The sequence below is a fragment of the Arvicola amphibius genome, chromosome 10 (genome assembly GCF_903992535.2).
Source record: "Arvicola amphibius chromosome 10, mArvAmp1.2, whole genome shotgun sequence".
Taxonomy (NCBI): Eukaryota; Metazoa; Chordata; class Mammalia; order Rodentia; family Cricetidae; genus Arvicola; species Arvicola amphibius.
In genome coordinates this window covers 78,490,657-78,507,232 of record NC_052056.1, presented here as the reverse complement: position 1 = coordinate 78,507,232, position 16,576 = coordinate 78,490,657, and the positions used below count along the sequence as shown (strand labels likewise).

Genomic DNA, 16,576 nt, shown 5'->3' with positions numbered 1-16,576 from the left:
TTATTAGTGCTGGCCAAAGAGCTCAAGGTGGATTATGTTTTAAAGGCAGATCTCCCGACATAGCAAGACCAGGTCTTAGCAATCCCACACTGCCTCGGCCTCCAAAGGGCTAGAGCTACAAGCCTATGTCGTTACATCCAGTCTCTGATGCTTTTTTGTTTTGTTTTGTTGTTTTGTTGTTTTGTTTGAGACAGGGTCTCACTATGTAGCTCTGGCTGTCCTAGAACTCACTATGTAGACCAGGCTAGTCTCAAACTCACAGAAATCCACCTGTCTCTGCCTCTCAAATGCTAGAATTAAAGGAGTGCGTCACTACACCCGGCTCTCTGATGTTTCTTAAAGAATTAGTTTCTCTTTTGGCTTTTTAGTTTTATTTTCTAGTTTCTGTGCATGGATGTTTTGCTTGTAGGTATGTCTGTGTGCCATATATGTGTCTGGTGCTTTATGACATCAGAAGAGGTCATCAGATCCCTTGGAACTGGAGTTAAAGATAATTGTGAACTGTTGTGTGGGAGCTGGGAATAAAACCTGGGCTTTCTACAAGAGCAGTCTGTGCTCTTCACATCTGAGCCATCTCTCCAACCCCAGAATTAGGTTTTCAAACCAAAGTATTCAAAAGCCTTGATGCTGGCAGCCAGCTTTGCTGTGTTCAGTCTGCAGAGGTGAGCCAGCTCTTGGTGGCACTTACCCATAAACTAAATATCGGAGAAGCCCTTTAACATCTAGACTTTGAGAGTCTTTTTTCTGTTTCTTCTCAATCATCTGGGCCAGAAGGTTCCCAAGGGCTGACAAAATGCCACTGTGGAGGAATAGGCAATCAGAAATGAGTAACAGACCCAAAGGCATGCATGGCAACAACAGAGCTGCTATAAGACCTTGCTATGGATCATGGGATGAGTCCTTACTAAAGCAGCTTGCAGGTAAAGCCCCTAATGGTCTCTATAGTACAACCTAAAACCAGAAACACAAGTGAGCAAAGTGAGAGCTCGACCTGTTGGATTGCATGTCTTCCAACATTCCCACTGCTGCTCCATTGAAGGCATGGGTGTAAAGGGCAAGACTAAGGATTCTCATGAGAACACTTCTGTAGTTGACTGTGGTCCATGGGCTGTACACATCTGGATGGGCTGACATTTGTATGCGGTTTTTAAAAATGTTTGAAATGGGACAGAAGTCATCAGGGATTTTCCTTTTTCTTTATTTTTCTTTTGACTTGCAAAACAAGTCAGAAAACCTGCTAGACAAATTCTAAAAGAGCTGTAACACTTCTGTAGTATTTCTGTGTAAATTTACACTCCTAAAGTAAAATGTCTGGTAAAAAGACAGGGTCAGTTGCTTCTTAAAGTTGAGTCTTGTCTTAGTTTCTTTTCATATGGCTATGACGATACCTGTCAAAAGCAACTTAAGAGACCAATGTTTATTTCAGTTCACAGTTCAAGGGTATGGGCCATGGTGGCAGCAAAGTTAAGGTAGCAGGAGGTTGAAGCACTGGTCACAGCACACCCAAAATCAAGAAACAGAAAGAATGAGCCGGGTGTAGTGGTGCACACCTTTAACCCCTTAATCTCAGCACCCACGAAGCAGAGACAGGCAAATCTCTGTGAGTTCTAGGCCAGCCTGGTCTACAGGGGAGTTCCAAGACAGCCAGGGCTACACAGAGAAGTCTTATCTCAAAAAACCAAGGAGAAAGAGTGTAGCATGTCTAATAAAAAAACAGAGACAGACATTGGGGTTCAACCTGAAGTTCAGAAAAGCAAAACAGCCAGACACTGGCTCTTACCTCTACCTCAGTCCAAAATGGTGATCTGCTTCCAGGAATCCTCAGAATGAGACTGTGTCTGAGAGCTGTCTTATATTCCTCTCTAGTGCTGGGATTAAAGGCATGCACCACTACCACCCAATTTCTATGGCTAACTAGTGTGGCTACTGGGATTAAAGGTGTGTGTTACCACTGCTTGGTCTATGAGGCTGTCCAGTGAGGCTGTTTTACTCTCTGATCTCCAGGCAAGCTTTATTTATTAAAATACAAATGAAATATCACTACGAAAGAGAGAGAGAGAGAGAGAGAGAGAGAGAGAGAGAGAGAGAGAGAGAGAGAGAGAGAGAGCCATAGACAATGTATGCTGCTCAGCTAGCTTCAAGTCAAGGATCCCATGCAGGAATGGTGCCACCCAAAGTGGGCAGATCTTCCCACCTCAATTAATGTAATCAAAACAATCCCTTACTGCCATGCCCATCTCCCAGGTGATTCTAATTTTTATCAAGTTGACAATTGCCATTAACTATCACAAATCTATAAGCTGTCTTCTAAAAACTATAAAATCCCAAATTTTTAGTGTGGTTCATAAGGACCCTTTTGACCCAACCCTTGGTTACCTCTTCCCATCCACGCCCCCTTTTCATTGTCTCCACCTGCACAGTCCTCTTGATCCCCTCCAACATGCACTGAGCTCCTGCCTCAGAACTTCTGCAACTTCTTCTCTTCTGTGTGCTTCTGATCAATGTCAACAACACAAGAAAACTTCCCCAACTGCTCTAGGTTACATATTTATCACCTGCCTTTTTTGTTGTTGTTGTCGTCTAGTTCTTCTTAGCTCCATGAGAGAAAAGGCCTACATATCTATTTTAACCACAGCAATATGCCCAGCACACAGGAAGAACTCTGTACATACTATGAAATTCTAAATTAATAGAGGACAAACATAAAATTCGCTAATAAAAATTAACAGAAACCGGGATAGTTAAGAAATCGAACGATGTAGATCAAAGGGCAAAGGGCAGAGCTCACCAGCTTAGCACTCAGGGCTGGAATGGTTGTCCCTGGCTCCCTGGTATTCATAAGATTCAAACTGCAAGGGCTACTTATTGCTTGGGACCCAATACACAAACAGCATTTACTGGCTAAGCAGAATTTTGGGCGCACCTTGACGCAGGACTTTGTCACTCACATTTCTCCTGGCTCTCAGTTTTCCTCATGCTGGGACTTTAATACAGTTCCTCATGTGGTGACCCCAAACCATAACACTATTTTCATTGCTACTTCATGACTGTAATTTTGCTACTGTTATGAATATTAAATAGCTAATATACGACCCCTGTGAAAGGGCCACTGGACCCCCAAGGGGTCACGGCCCATAGGTTGAAAACCACTGCCTCACAGGCTGTAATTGCGCCCCTTCCTTTCCACTGCCCTGCGCGAGTCCCTCCCTACCGGCGCCCGTCCTTTCCACTCCTCCTCCCCGTGTGAACCCACCTGCTGACGGCTTTGGTAAACACCGGATACAGCTTTAGGAGCAGCAAGTATTGGGCGAGCACACGCCGCGGAAGCGACCCGAATTCGGATTCCGCTCGCAGTCTTGACGCAGCTGGTGCCATCGTCGTCCCAGCTCTAAGCAATCCCCGGCGCTCACCGAACAGCGGGCCATTAGGCATCCGGCCCAGGGCACCGGGCACCGGGCACAGGGCACAGGGCGGGGACGACCTGAGATTTCCTAACCTCCCACGGCCCCCAGCGCGCCCGGCCGACCCCGCCGCCACATATCTCCCCCCCCCCCCCCGTCTCCCCACCCCCCACCCCCCACGTCCCTGTGCCCCACCCTCCGTGCTCTGGGGCCGATTGGAGAGCCCAGGGCTAGGCGGGGTTGGGTGGGGCGGGTCCTGTGCCACGTCTGCCTGACGCCTGAGAGCTATGCCTTCTCATTGGCCGGAGCTTTGATCTCGCGAGAGTAGGTGAGAGCGCGCCAAATTTTCCCCGGAGCGTGAGGAAACTTGTGAGCAGCGCAATGGTACTCAAGAACAGCGGACGTCGGCACGCCGAACCGGGCGCGGACAGCGAAGGCAGCCGGTGAGAGCCGGCGGCCTGCCGCGAAAGCAGTGGCGGCAGCTGCGGCGGGAGCCAGCTTGAGCGGGTGCCGTGTCGGGTGGAGCGGCGGTGTGGGTGCGCGGCCAGCCTGGGCGGGCAGGGCGGGCTCCCGCCTTCACCTTGTGTGTTTCTGTAGCGTTATCGAGATGCTAACTCACTCCGTAGCCCAGGCTGCATCTCTAGACGTATTTGTGCCTGTTATATAACTTTACTATAGGAGAACGTCTGTTTTCATCAAACAAGGAGGGAACAGGAAACCAAAAAAAGATTCTGTCTAGTCCAGTTTAGCCAAGTAAATCACTGTTTATTGGGATTCTCAGAGAAACCTCAGTTACTCATGGGCACCTGTACCACCAAAAGTCCTAACACTCATGGATCAGCAGGAGATTAGAGTACGGAGACAAAAAAAAATGTGTATATCTTATGTTGAGATTGATAACACTGCCTAGTAACAGAAACAATTGGGTTTACTGTGAGACGATTCTGATACATCAGAATGGGAACCCTAGTTGAGCAGAAACCCTTCCCAAAACTGAGTGGTGTTAGAGTGTTTTCCTAGCATATGTGTGAAGCCTTGGGTTTGATGTACAACATCTCCATGGCAGCTATGGTAATTGATCTGGACCAGCAGGTAGTTCAGTGACAGGTTCCCGAGAAAGCAATGACCAGGGAATGAGAAGATAAAAAAGTTCAAAATCAGGACATCTCCCACAATCTGATGGCTCACGTGAGCAAGTTTATTAAGTACAACATCAGCCAGGCAGTAGTGGTACACGCATGCATTTAGTCCCAGCACTAGAGACAGATGAATCTCTCAAAGTTTGAGGCCAGCCTGGTCTACAGAGTGAGTTCCAGGACAGCCAAAGCTACACAAAGAAATCCTGTCTCAAAAAAAAAAAAAAGTACAGCATGTAATTTACGGGTTTGGGGGGAGGGGAATGGGCAGTGTCACACAGCAACAGCAGCCTTGAATTGACAACCTTAGACCCCTTTAGGTGGGAAGAGTTGGCTTCTCGGGGTCTGGAGTCACAGGCTGTTACTTGCTCTACCAAGCTCACCCCTAGTTTACAAAACTATGTTCCTTTTCCATACATCAGGGCCTCAGTCTAACCCTCAGCATTAATGACAGCTCCTGTGCTGGCTGCTTCATGTCCATCATGCCATGAAAAGGCACATGAGGTGGGCAGTGCTCTTAGACTGTTCTATTCATGCTGTACATCAGTTTAGGAGTGAGGTATGACATAGCTTACCTACCCACTGTCACAACTGCTTGTGGTTTCTTCTCTTTTTTTAATGTTTTTTGAGACAATTTTCTCTGTAGTCCTGGCTGTACTGGAACTAGTTCAGTAGACCAGTCTGGCCTTGAACAAAGAGATCCTCCTGCCTCTGCCTCCTGAGTTCTGAGATTAAAGGCATTTGTTTGTTTTTTAAGCTAGAAATGGAATGCAACCTCACACATGAAAAGACATACTACCAAGCTATATCACCAACCAAGGACATGCCCTTAATCATTCAATTTTGCCAAGTACTTGATGTCCCTAGACCACATGGAAAGCTGTTATTAAAAATAATAATAGGCAGGCAGTAGTGGCACACTCCTCTAATCCCAATACTGAGGAGGCAGAGGGGGCAAACCTCTGTGAGTTCAAGGCCAGCCTGGTCTACAGAGCAAGTTCCAGGACAGCCAGGGCTACACAGAGAAACCCTGTCTCAAAAAATCAAAATAATAATAATAAAATAGCATTTAGAAACTTCTTTGTTTATATTCGCACACACCCAGCTCCCTCATTCCTCCCAGATATATCCCTCCAACTTCAAGACCATATTTTTTTGTTATTTTGTTTTTCAAAACAGGGATTCTCTGTGTAGTCCTGGCTGTCCTGAAACTCACTCTGAAGACCAGGCTGGCCCCAAACTCACAGAGGTCTTCCTGCCTTTGCCTCCCAAGCGTTGGGATTAAAGGTGTGTACCACCACGGCCTGGCAAGATCCTCCTCCCTCCCCTTTTTTTAATAACCCAGTTTGCACTGACTATGTACTTCTGGATATGGTGGCAAGTAACAACTTTTAATTTATACCTATACTATATATCCTGTATGCTTTATGTGGATTAGCTCAATTAGTCCTTGCAGCAGTCCTGTGAGGAAAGCTTGTCTCATTGGGGCTGTAGGCAACGGTAAAGAGTGTGAGCTTTAAACATACCTGTCTCTTTTTTTCACTGAATGAGGAAATGTGTGGTACTCTTCAGAGATGCTGTTATGAAAGTGAACTGAGATGTATCCTCAGAGTGCTTTGACACTGTGTGTAGTAGTAATATGTAAGCCGTTGTCGTTGTTACATTCATCTTTGTTTGTCTACTTTTGTACTATTGCTGAATAAAAAGTAAGGTAGATAGCTTAGAGGAAAGCATATTGGGAAGAGATGGGTTCTGGATGAACAATTTTCTAGTCTACTATCAGGATGGTATTTAAAGAGCAGAGAGTTTTGTGCTCCTTAGAAGTAACACTTCATTCTGCCCTGGTTTTGAAGAATATCTAGGTGCAGAATAAAACTGTTTTTTCTAGCAAAGTCAGAAATAGTTTATGGTTTTAATTAGAGGTAAATCCAAGCAAGATGTAGTAGTGCACACCTGTAGTTCCACCACTTTGGAAGCAAGGGCAAGAAGATTATAAGTTTAAGGCCAGCCTGTGACTGTCTAAAAAAGAAGCATGGAGATTTGGGCATGGTGGTGCACACCTCTAATAGACCCAGTACTTGGGAGGTATAGGCAGATGAATCTCTAAGTTTGAAGCCAGTCTTCTCTACAGAAGTAGTTGCAAGACAGCCAGGGCTACACAGAGAGACCCTGTCGAGGAGGGGGGAAGCAAGCGAGCGAGCATGGGAGTGTTAATCTTGAAGTAATTGTTGATTTTCACGTACTTGTCAAAAACGCTGAAGATCCGTACTGACCCAGTGATAACGTGTAACCAGAGTGAAAGCTCAGTGTCACAGCGGCCAGTTGTCATCAGTTAGATTGCACCAACTGCACTTTTACACGTTTAGTTCTGTATTGTTTTGTCACATATATGTTCATGACTTTATCACCACGTTCAAGATACAGAATGCATGTCACAAGGATTTAGATGCTGATTTTCATGACCAAGGCCATTCCTTCTCCCTCTCCCGTGTCTGTCAACTGGTGATCTGTTCTCCGTCTCTATAATTTTATTTTTTAGATGCTGTGTAAAATGGCACAGTGAGATGTATAGTTTGAGATCATTAGTTTAATTCTCTGGTGATCTATCCAAGTGTGTTTATCAATTTATTGCTGAGTATTCATATATGGATAAACTAAAATTACTCTTGGTGAGAAATATCTGAATTGTTTGCAGGTTTAGATTTTATAAATAATGGTGCTGTGATAGTTGCATACAAATTTGTGAAATGAGATTTCATTTCTCTTACATGGAGCTTAGCCTTGCAGTTCTGAGCTTTGTGCAGTTTTAATATCCCAAGAAGAAGAAGAATCCTGGTGTGGCTGCTGTTTTTTGTTAGTGTCCTGGTAATAAAGTCAAATAGGTTGGGGTTGGGGGTTACCTTAGTTGTGTTTTTCCTATAAATGCTGTTTTTGGGTGTTTATTTTCACTGAGCCTTCTGCCAGCCTTGATGTTTTTTCAGGGACACGTATGCCATGCCATATCAGAAACACAGAGACATCAAGTATTGTGGCACATGCTTTTAACCCCAGCACTTGAAAAATAAGCAAGTGAATTGCTATGGGTTGGAGTCAGCCTGGTCTATGTAGTGAGACCCTGCCTCCTAAACAAAACAACAGCAAAACACATAGATGAAAGATAGGGATCTAGAGTGGGAAATGTTGTGAATCATAAGCCTGATTCTCTTCTTTTACTCAGGGATGATGGTCCCTCTTCCTCAGTCTCAGCACTTAAGCGTCTGGAACGGAGCCAGTGGACAGATAAGATGGACTTTCGGTTTGGTTTTGAGAGGCTGAAAGAGCCTGGAGAAAGGACAGGATGGCTCATCAACATGCACCCTGTAAGTATCTGAATGAACACTATTCAGTCTTTGCTTCTACTGGGTGGCTGCACCTGTTCCTTTAATCATCAATCTTCTCTAATGGATTAGTGATAGGGAAGAAGGAAGCCATTGTCTGAGAAATCTACTTATTGGAAGTGCTTTTTCTTTCCTGTTTAACATGGAGGCCACAAAATGACCACATGGTAAGACCCAGATGAAAGCTGTATTAGCCATCAGCAGAAAGCTTTCAAGAATTATTAAAGAGAAATTCAGAAAAATCCCCACTGGGGAACCATTATAATGCCGTTTTTATGAATGAGGCTGGTGGTGTTTGTATAGGGTCAAAATAAAGGACTAAGTGCAAGGATTTTGTCTTTAGAGTTATCAGTTTCTCAAAGAGTGTCCCTGAAAGAGCTCTTGGGCTGTGTAGAAGATAATGTGCTTATGTTCCATGGTTCTCCTACAGACTGAGATTTTAGATGAAGACAAACGCTTAGTCAGTGCAGTGGATTACTACTTCATTCAAGATGATGGAAGCAGATTTAAGGTAAGCCCTTGACCTAAGAAAACTAAAATCTACCTATGGCAAGTAAGTGATCTAAAATAAGGGCTATTCATTCTCTCAGGGAGGAAATGGGAGGCTGCTGTGTGCAGTTGCTTACAACCTATCAAGAACATGGTTGGTTCCTATGAACTTCATCAGTCACATTTAAAATATCCTGAGGGAAGGTAGCTGAGGAGGTTGAATAGTGTTGCTTCGCAGGTTCTTGCCCAAGAGAGATGTGCAGATCCAAATTTCATGTATGCCATGTAGTTAAAGAGCTGTGAAAGGGCTGGAGAGGTGGCCCAGTGTTTAAGAACACTGGCTACTCTTCCAGGAGATCCAGGTTCAATTTTCAACAACCTACAAGGTAGCTAACAGCTGTCTGTAACTCCAGTTCCAGGGAATCCAGTGCCCTCTTTTATTGTCTGTGGTCATCAGATAATACACGTGGTATATAGACATACATTCAAGCAAACACTCAAACACGTAAAATGAAAATAAATCTTTTTTTTTTTTTTTTTTTTTTTAAAAAAAAAAGCCCCCCAGGAAGTTGCTCATAGGTTGCCACTCTGAAATCTTTTTTCCCTTTTTGACTTCCTTGTCACATCCTTTTGGTGACTTTTATAGGTGGCCTTGCCCTATAAGCCGTATTTCTACATTGCATCCAGAAAGGTAAGTCTGTGCTTGGTAGAAACCGGTCAAATGATCTGTTCTTATTCTACCAAATGGATTTCAAAACTAAAATGGGTAAGTAAGAAGATAGATCTTACTAAAAGGAAATACATAAATTCTGGTCCTGATTTAGGGTTGTGAGAGAGAAGTTTCATCTTTTCTATCCAAGAAGTTCCAGGGTAAAATTGCAGAGTTAGAGAATGTCCCCAAAGAAGATCTGGACTTGGTGAGTATCCCCAGACCTTCTAGGGGCAAATGAGGCTGGTGTCCACACTGTCTATAGAAGATGGTTTTGCATGAGATAGGGTTAGGTCATTTACTGGGTAGTGGGGCAGTCTGGAGGATTAGAGATGGTGGGATTGCCTGTGCCGCATGCTGAAGTGAGTGACCTAGATGGTTTGACTTGTGTAAGTGTTTACCTAACAGTCTCATTAACTCATGAGCTGTCATCTTACTTTAAAGCCAAATCACTTGGTCGGCTTGAAGCGGAGTTACATCAAGCTGTCCTTCCACACTGTAGAGGACCTTGTCAAAGTGAGGAAGGAGATCTCCCCTGCTGTGAAGAAGAACCGAGAGCGGGACCACGCCAGTGATGAGTACACAACAATGCTCTCCAGGTAACTTTTCTTCACATGTGTTACTCCAGAATAACAGGTTGGTATAGGCAGGAACTCTTCAGAGAAAATCCCTTAATGTTTAACTATGTGCAGACATTTTAGATGCTCTTTCTGTTAAATGAACATAGCTTCCCAAGGCTATATTCTGTTTTGTGCTTTAGTTCCTCTTACATAAGAGGTAGGCTTGTGGCTCTAAAATTGAATTGCTATAACAATGAGGATATTTTAGAGGGATCCCTCCCCTACCACTTTAACAATCTACAAATGTTATCAAGTGTTTTGTTATATAAATGCCTTCTCCAGAGAACCTGGAGTATACAGAGAAATTTATGCAGAATACCAAGTACTATTATTTTTTGTTTGTTTGTTTGTTTTTTTTTTTTTTTTCCAAGACAGGGTTTCTCTGTGTAGCTTTGGTGTCTCTCCTAGAACTAGCTTTTTTTTTTTGTTTGTTTGGTTGGTTGGTTGTTTCGTTTTGGTTTTTTTGTTTTTTTTTTTTTTTTTTTGAGACAAGGTTTCTTTGTAGCTTTGGTGCCTGTCCTAGAACTAGCTCTTGTAGACCAGGCTGACCTTGAACTCATAGAGATCCGCCTGCCTCTGCCTCCCAAATACTGTGATTAAAGGAGTGTGCCACCACCACCTGGATCTGTTATTAAATGTTTAGGCACATTGATGGCAAAAAAGCAAGGTAAGAACAAAATAGAAGTCTTGGGTAATTGAATTTGCATGATTTTAGAAACACTGATCACAACTTTTTGATAAAGTATCAATTTAAGAGCACATGCTTTTAATCCCAGCACTCAAGAGGTAGAGACAAATGGATCTCTGTGAATTCAAGGCCAGCCAGGGCTATTTAGAGAGACCCTGTTTCAAAAGAGGCCTTATCTGAATAAGAAGCAAGACAAGGACCAACACCCAATGTTGGCCTCTGTTCTCCACGTGTGCATTATGGTATATATATATACACACATTAAAAAGAAAATAAAATAGGGCACACACACACATACACAAACAAAATCAGATTGAGACATTGGACATTGTCTTCTCTGGTGATGCCATTCATTACTTTTTGAAGTATTTTAAGATGTAGTTTGTAACTGAATCTGTAGAAATCTGTGAACTGTCTTTGATGATTGTCATTTTTCTCTCAAACCATTCCACTTTGAGCTTAGAGTGATGGATTGTATTGTTTTATTTTAATTTAAATTGCTTGTGTATTTGTGTGTTAGAGCCTTGTGCATACCACTGACATTTTCCTTCTCTCCCTTCTTTAATTAGTTGGTTAATTGGATTCAGGTTTTCACACTATAGCCCAGTTTGGCTTGGAATTCATTATGTAGACCAGGCTGGATTTATATTTAAAGCTGTTGTCCAGCCTTAGCTTCCCAACTGTTAGAATATTTAGTGGTTATTCCATTGAAAAATTTTCTACTTGGATATAAGACTATTACAGAAATAGTTGACATTATCTAGTCATTTCGCCTTACACCAAGCTGGATGCTTTACAATACTTAACTTATATTAACTTATATATTAACTTAAGTTAATACTTAACTCCTATAGGATAATCAAATTACTGTCAGCCTCATTTTCTTAATGAGGGATGGGGTGTTTTGCAAGGGTGGGCTACATCTGTTAATACTGCAGCTGTCCACAATTTCTGTGGTGCCAATTCTGCTCTCTTCAGCTTTGCATGGAGCAGCCTGCTAGTAGAGATGATGTGTTGGAAATATCCACACTGGGGGCCGGGAGGAGGTTCTCATGACTATAGTACAAAGTCATCATGAAAAATGTATACATTTCCAGTTACCTTAATTTTCTTTTTAACTGACCTGATGCTCAGGTTGGGTGATAATCCAAGGCCATTTCTTGAAAAACTGACCTGGTCTTTACATCCTCCCCATTTGCCTTTGTGTTTACTCACTTTGGATTCTTAAGTTTTCACTCCCCCAGTACCCAGCAGTTCATAATTGAGTTCGTGGCTTTCTTTGCTTACTCTCCAGTTTTCTGCAAGGAGGCAATGTAATTACTGATGAAGAGGAAACCTCTAAGAAGATAACTGACCAATTGGACAACATAGTGGACATGAGGGAGTATGATGTTCCCTACCACATTCGCCTCTCCATTGACCTCAGAATCCATGTGGTAAGGTGAAGGTAGCTATTGCTTGAGTTAAATTCAGGGGAGGGGGAGGCCTATGGATAAATCAGCACAGAAATTGATTTTTCTGGTACCAGCAAATGACTTGGTAGATAAAGGCACTTGCTGCCCTGAGTTTGATTCCTTAGGACCCACATGGTGGAGGAGAGAACCAACACCTGCAAGTTGTTTGCTGACTTCCACACATGCATAATACACACACACATTCACACTAAGTAAATTAATAAAATTTTTTGTTAAATAAATAGATACTTCTGGATGGAGAACTCTTTAGTTAATGTATGCTTCATTATTATGCAGGCTCATTGGTACAATGTCAAATTTCGAGGAAATGCTTTTCCCGTGGAAATTGCCCGACGAGATGATCTTGTTGAACGACCTGTAAGTTGTTGCCTCCTCTCAGTCCTAAAATCTAATTCTTCTTAAATACTTTTTGAAAATAATTGGAGGTAGTTCTTTATTTTCATTATTCTCTAAACCTAAAAGTATATATTTGAACTTATGTTAACCATAAACATCAATATTTGAACTAGACTGGATTTGAACCCTTGAGCTTTCATTTTAGGTACTTGATAGCCAAGTGATTGAGAGTAGGTTCATAAGTAGAAGATATTCGTTCAGGTATCCCTTTTTATTATCAGGAAAATCTTTGTCTTCATTTTTCTTGTTTCCAAAGCAAAAATGTCAACTCCAACAATCACTTGCTAGTGCTATCCTAAAGTTCAAATGAGACAGTGCTTATTAAGGAGCTTTGAAACTAAAGTGATCTGATCAGTAGCTTTATCCCTTGTATGTTTTCATTTTCATACCCTCAATAAATGTCATCATGGGGTTTTGTTATTGTTTTGAGATATGTGTGGTTATTTTATTTGTAGTGCTAGTTAGTAATTGAACCCAGGGAGGAATGTATGTGTCCAAAGGATGTATCCAAACCTGAATTCATGTTATATTTTGTCCTTCTAGGACCCTGTGGTTTTGGCATTTGACATTGAGACAACCAAACTGCCTCTCAAATTTCCTGATGCTGAGACAGACCAGATTATGATGATTTCCTATATGATTGATGGCCAGGTAAACAGACACTCTTCTTTGGAAACTTAAAATGCTTTTGTGGGGATTTTGTTATTGTTTTTGAAACGGGGTGTCACTGTGTAACTTAGCTTGGCCTCATACACTTAGTGGTCCTCCCACCTCGGCCATCTGAATTCTAAGATTATAGGCAGGTACTACTATGCCCAGATCACCTTTGTTTTTGTGGAGTTCTTTGAAATTAGTTTCTTGAGAAGGCTGAGAGTCTATGTCTCAACTTTTCAGTGGTTGACTTGCATTGTCTGCTCATAAACTTTACTAGGGCTACCTCATCACCAACAGGGAGATTGTTTCAGAAGATATTGAAGATTTTGAGTTCACCCCCAAGCCAGAATATGAAGGGCCCTTTTGTGTGTTCAATGAACCCGATGAGGTAAAGAAGCTTCCTATAGAAACTTCCTGGTGTTTAGTGTAAAGTGGGAAGAGGGAAACCAATTCTTGAGCTCAGGTGCTTGTTGTTCAGTGAGCTTCCTCTTCCATGGCCAAGGCTAGAGTGGGTCCTTAGCATATGGGCTGATGTGAAACTGCTGCTTCTGGGTATTTGGGGAGGTATTTACAATTTGCTGAAAGCAGAGAAAAGGGTCCCACTGACTTATATGGTTCGTTGAGCTCAGGTCCATTTGATCCAGAGATGGTTTGAGCATGTCCAGGAGACCAAACCTACCATTATGGTCACCTACAATGGGGATTTTTTTGACTGGTGAGTTCTGCTTCCTGCTGTGGGTAATCGTGTTAGGGAGAGGTGGGAGAGGAGCAGGTCTGCCTGGTGGTATCAGTTGTTTTGTTATTTTCACAGAGAAATGTCTCCTGGGAGTGATCTTTCTGCATTCAAGGAGGAACAAAGGAAGGATTGAAGACTCATTTATCCCATTGCTTGTCTCTTGTTAGGCCATTTGTGGAGGCTAGGGCAGCATCCCATGGACTGAGCATGTACCAGGAGATAGGCTTCCAGAAGGATAGCCAAGGGGAATATAAGGCACCACAATGCATCCACATGGACTGCCTCAGGTATATATATACCACATAGTAGGGGTTCATCACTATGATCCTCTTAAGAGAGGAGATTAGCCTTCAAGAAACAGGTTTGGGTCATAAGGAGTTGCTTATAACAAGTTTGCTTGTTGCTAGTCTTCCATTTAGTCAATAAGTATGTTAAACAATAGTCTGCAGGGTAGAAAAGCTAGGCTAAAAAGAAACATAGATAGAGCAAGATTCTGGTACTTACCTAGATGAGGTCAGAGTGAAGCCCCAGGCTGGTCAGGGTATATGGTTTCAAGATGAGTTCAGTATGCTTCATGCTGACTGAAAGCAAGTAAGTATCACAGGTATTGAAGTCATGATGTTTGGAGCATACGTCCACGCAGATAGGAAGATAGATGTGAATACACAAATACAGAGAACTAGCTGGAGAGTGGCATCTGAACTGGGCAAAGAAATGAATTCCATCAGCCACCACAAGTGTATGAGGTCTGCTGCTGTTTGTTACTCTGATATTTCAGCATTTGGGTTAGAGGGAAGCCAAGAGATTGGGACTGATTTACAGGGTAACAGGTGGTAGCTTGACCAAAAGCAAAAAGATCTACACTCAGGTTTGCTAGTATGGGCTGGGACTTTAGGGATGAATGGGTGCCTAGGGTCTCTGCTCAGTCGATTTGGAATGGAAGAGTAATTTTTGATGTAAGAGAGGATTCTGTTGAATCATGTCTGTGTGAACCCTTTGTGCACTTGGAGGAGCCCGAGACTAGATGGTGTCAGTTAGAGCTATAATGTTGTTCAAGATGATTATTCCGCAGCATTTCCCCTTTTTGTTTAATTAAAAAGAAAGATTTTAATTTAAACATAGTTTACATATATAATTATACACAGCAAAAAGTTATCAAGTAAGAATATATTATAGTTACAGTATCTAGTCTATTTGTATTTGGTAAATTTGGGGGAAGTATTCTATTATTTAATTTTTCTTTTACATGCCAGTTTTACATGGCTGTTTGAGACTTTCATCCTAAATTAGGGTCTCATGGAAAGTCCTAATAGATGGTGAACTATCAACTTTAGACGTATAATGAGAGAAGGCCTGAGAATCTATAGAGGAGGAGGCCATGGAGAATTTAGAGAAGAAGTAGACAGCTGCTAGTACAGAAGTTATGAGAGATAGAGATTTAGATATGATCACTGGGTAGTATAATCCCTAGCAAAGGTATTAGTTGTGTAGAGACAGGTCCCATGTTGAGGAACTACCTTCTAGGGTGTGTGTGTACGTATAAATGCCAGAGGTCAATTTCAGGTATCTTTCTCCATTGCTCTCTACTTAAAATGTTCTGAGATATAGGAGCTGGCAGTGAACCTAAAACTTGCTCCTTTGGCTAGAATGGCTCAACACTAAGTCCCCGGGATCCATTTGTCTCTACTCCTTTGGCACTGGAGTTACAGCCGCAAAGCACCATGCCTAGCTTTTACATGGATGCTGGGATTCTGAACTCAGGGCTTATGCTTGTATGGCAAGCACTTTACCCACAGAGCCATCTTCCAATCCCTAGAAGGTGTCTTCTAAAGAAGATGCTCTTGAGAGAGCTCTTACTGGAAAGGACAATGTAAGAAGAAAAAAAAATGACCAGGTAGTTTATGAAATAAGGTTTGAGAGGCAGAGAGGCCTGGGAATTCGTGCTATATTGCCTTATCATTTCTCCATAACAAGAGGCAGAATTCTTTGCTGAAAGTGGTGGGTGAGGCAAGGGATATAAAAGATTCTTTGACATCTGCATGTACTTTGTGGATACATCTGAGATTCAAGTGAAGGTTTTATGAGAGAATGTGCATTTTTTTCTGGAATATCTCCAAACCCTACTTTTTTATGTGTTGTGTCTGGTTTTGCCAGCCTTTGTGTTACCGTCATCTCTAGAATTTGTCCTTTTGCCAGGTGGGTGAAGAGGGACAGCTACCTTCCTGTGGGCAGTCATAATCTCAAGGCAGCTGCCAAAGCCAAACTTGGCTATGATCCTGTAGAGCTGGACCCTGAGGACATGTGTCGTATGGCCACTGAGCAGCCTCAGGCACGTAAGCCCATTTGCTCTTTTATGCATCCCTGAAGTCATAGACAGTCTGGCTAGAGAGGCCAGGTTACCTGAGATGTGGGTTCTGAATTGGCCCTGCCTGGCCCACTCCTGTTTAACCTTACCTCTTCCCTGAACTTCGTTTTCTGTATTTTATGAATTTCCTTGGACCCTTGGTTCTTGTAGTGAGGGGCTGCGGGCAGGCCTGCTTTTCATCCCACCCAGCTCCCGCATAGCTAGCTTAGCCCCAGAAATAACAACATACAAACTGTATTCATTTAAACACTGACTGGCCCATTAATTCCAGCCTCTTATTGTCTAATTCTCACATCTTGATTAACCCATTTCTAATAATCTGTGTAGCACCACGAAGTGGTGTCTTACCGGGAAAGATTCAGCATGTCTGACCTTGTGACTGGCTTCATGGCGACTGTCCCAGAGAGGAGAGGCAGGGCAATTACCTGAGGTATCTGCCTCACTCCCAGCATCCTGTTCTGTCTACTGCACCCACCTATGTTCTAACCTATCAGGCCAAGCAGTTTCTTTATTAATTAACCAATGAAACA

The 16,576-nt window shown here is 42.7% G+C and overlaps 2 protein-coding genes and 1 non-coding gene across 7 annotated transcripts in view; 1 reads left to right on the top strand and 2 right to left on the bottom strand.

Annotated features, from left to right (window-relative positions):
* The window catches only part of Pxmp2 (peroxisomal membrane protein 2), a 12,625-nt gene extending 9,092 nt beyond the window's left edge, over positions 1–3,533 (bottom strand). For 2 of the 5 annotated variants that reach the window (XR_006020903.1, XM_038346716.2), the window contains exons 1-2: positions 3,254–3,533; positions 689–799 (exon numbers count right to left, since the gene is read on the bottom strand). Coding sequence is in view for 4 of the 5 variants with exons in the window: in XM_038346716.2 (XP_038202644.1) it covers positions 689–799; positions 3,254–3,432 (290 nt within the window). In the remaining variant the exon portion in view is untranslated. Of the gene's footprint in view, positions 1–688; positions 800–2,559; positions 2,701–3,253 lie in introns of those variants that run through there. The other 3 variants (XM_038346718.2, XM_038346717.2, XM_038346720.2) reach the window with 3 other exon arrangements.
* LOC119825813 lies at positions 1,208–1,268 on the bottom strand. The gene has a single exon (XR_005287281.1). It is a non-coding gene; the product is annotated as a U7 small nuclear RNA (small nuclear RNA).
* A 202-nt stretch (positions 3,534–3,735) lies between the features above and the next one.
* Pole (DNA polymerase epsilon, catalytic subunit) overlaps positions 3,736–16,576 on the top strand; it is a 52,715-nt gene continuing 39,874 nt past the window's right edge. Inside the window, exons 1-13 of the mRNA XM_038346178.1 lie at positions 3,736–3,844; positions 7,755–7,896; positions 8,345–8,425; positions 9,050–9,094; positions 9,228–9,320; positions 9,557–9,711; positions 11,715–11,856; positions 12,172–12,252; positions 12,835–12,942; positions 13,223–13,333; positions 13,575–13,660; positions 13,849–13,968; positions 15,878–16,010. Coding sequence (XP_038202106.1) covers positions 3,783–3,844; positions 7,755–7,896; positions 8,345–8,425; positions 9,050–9,094; positions 9,228–9,320; positions 9,557–9,711; positions 11,715–11,856; positions 12,172–12,252; positions 12,835–12,942; positions 13,223–13,333; positions 13,575–13,660; positions 13,849–13,968; positions 15,878–16,010 — 1,359 coding nt within the window. The 5' untranslated portion in view covers positions 3,736–3,782. The remainder of the gene's footprint in view (positions 3,845–7,754; positions 7,897–8,344; positions 8,426–9,049; positions 9,095–9,227; positions 9,321–9,556; positions 9,712–11,714; positions 11,857–12,171; positions 12,253–12,834; positions 12,943–13,222; positions 13,334–13,574; positions 13,661–13,848; positions 13,969–15,877; positions 16,011–16,576) is intronic.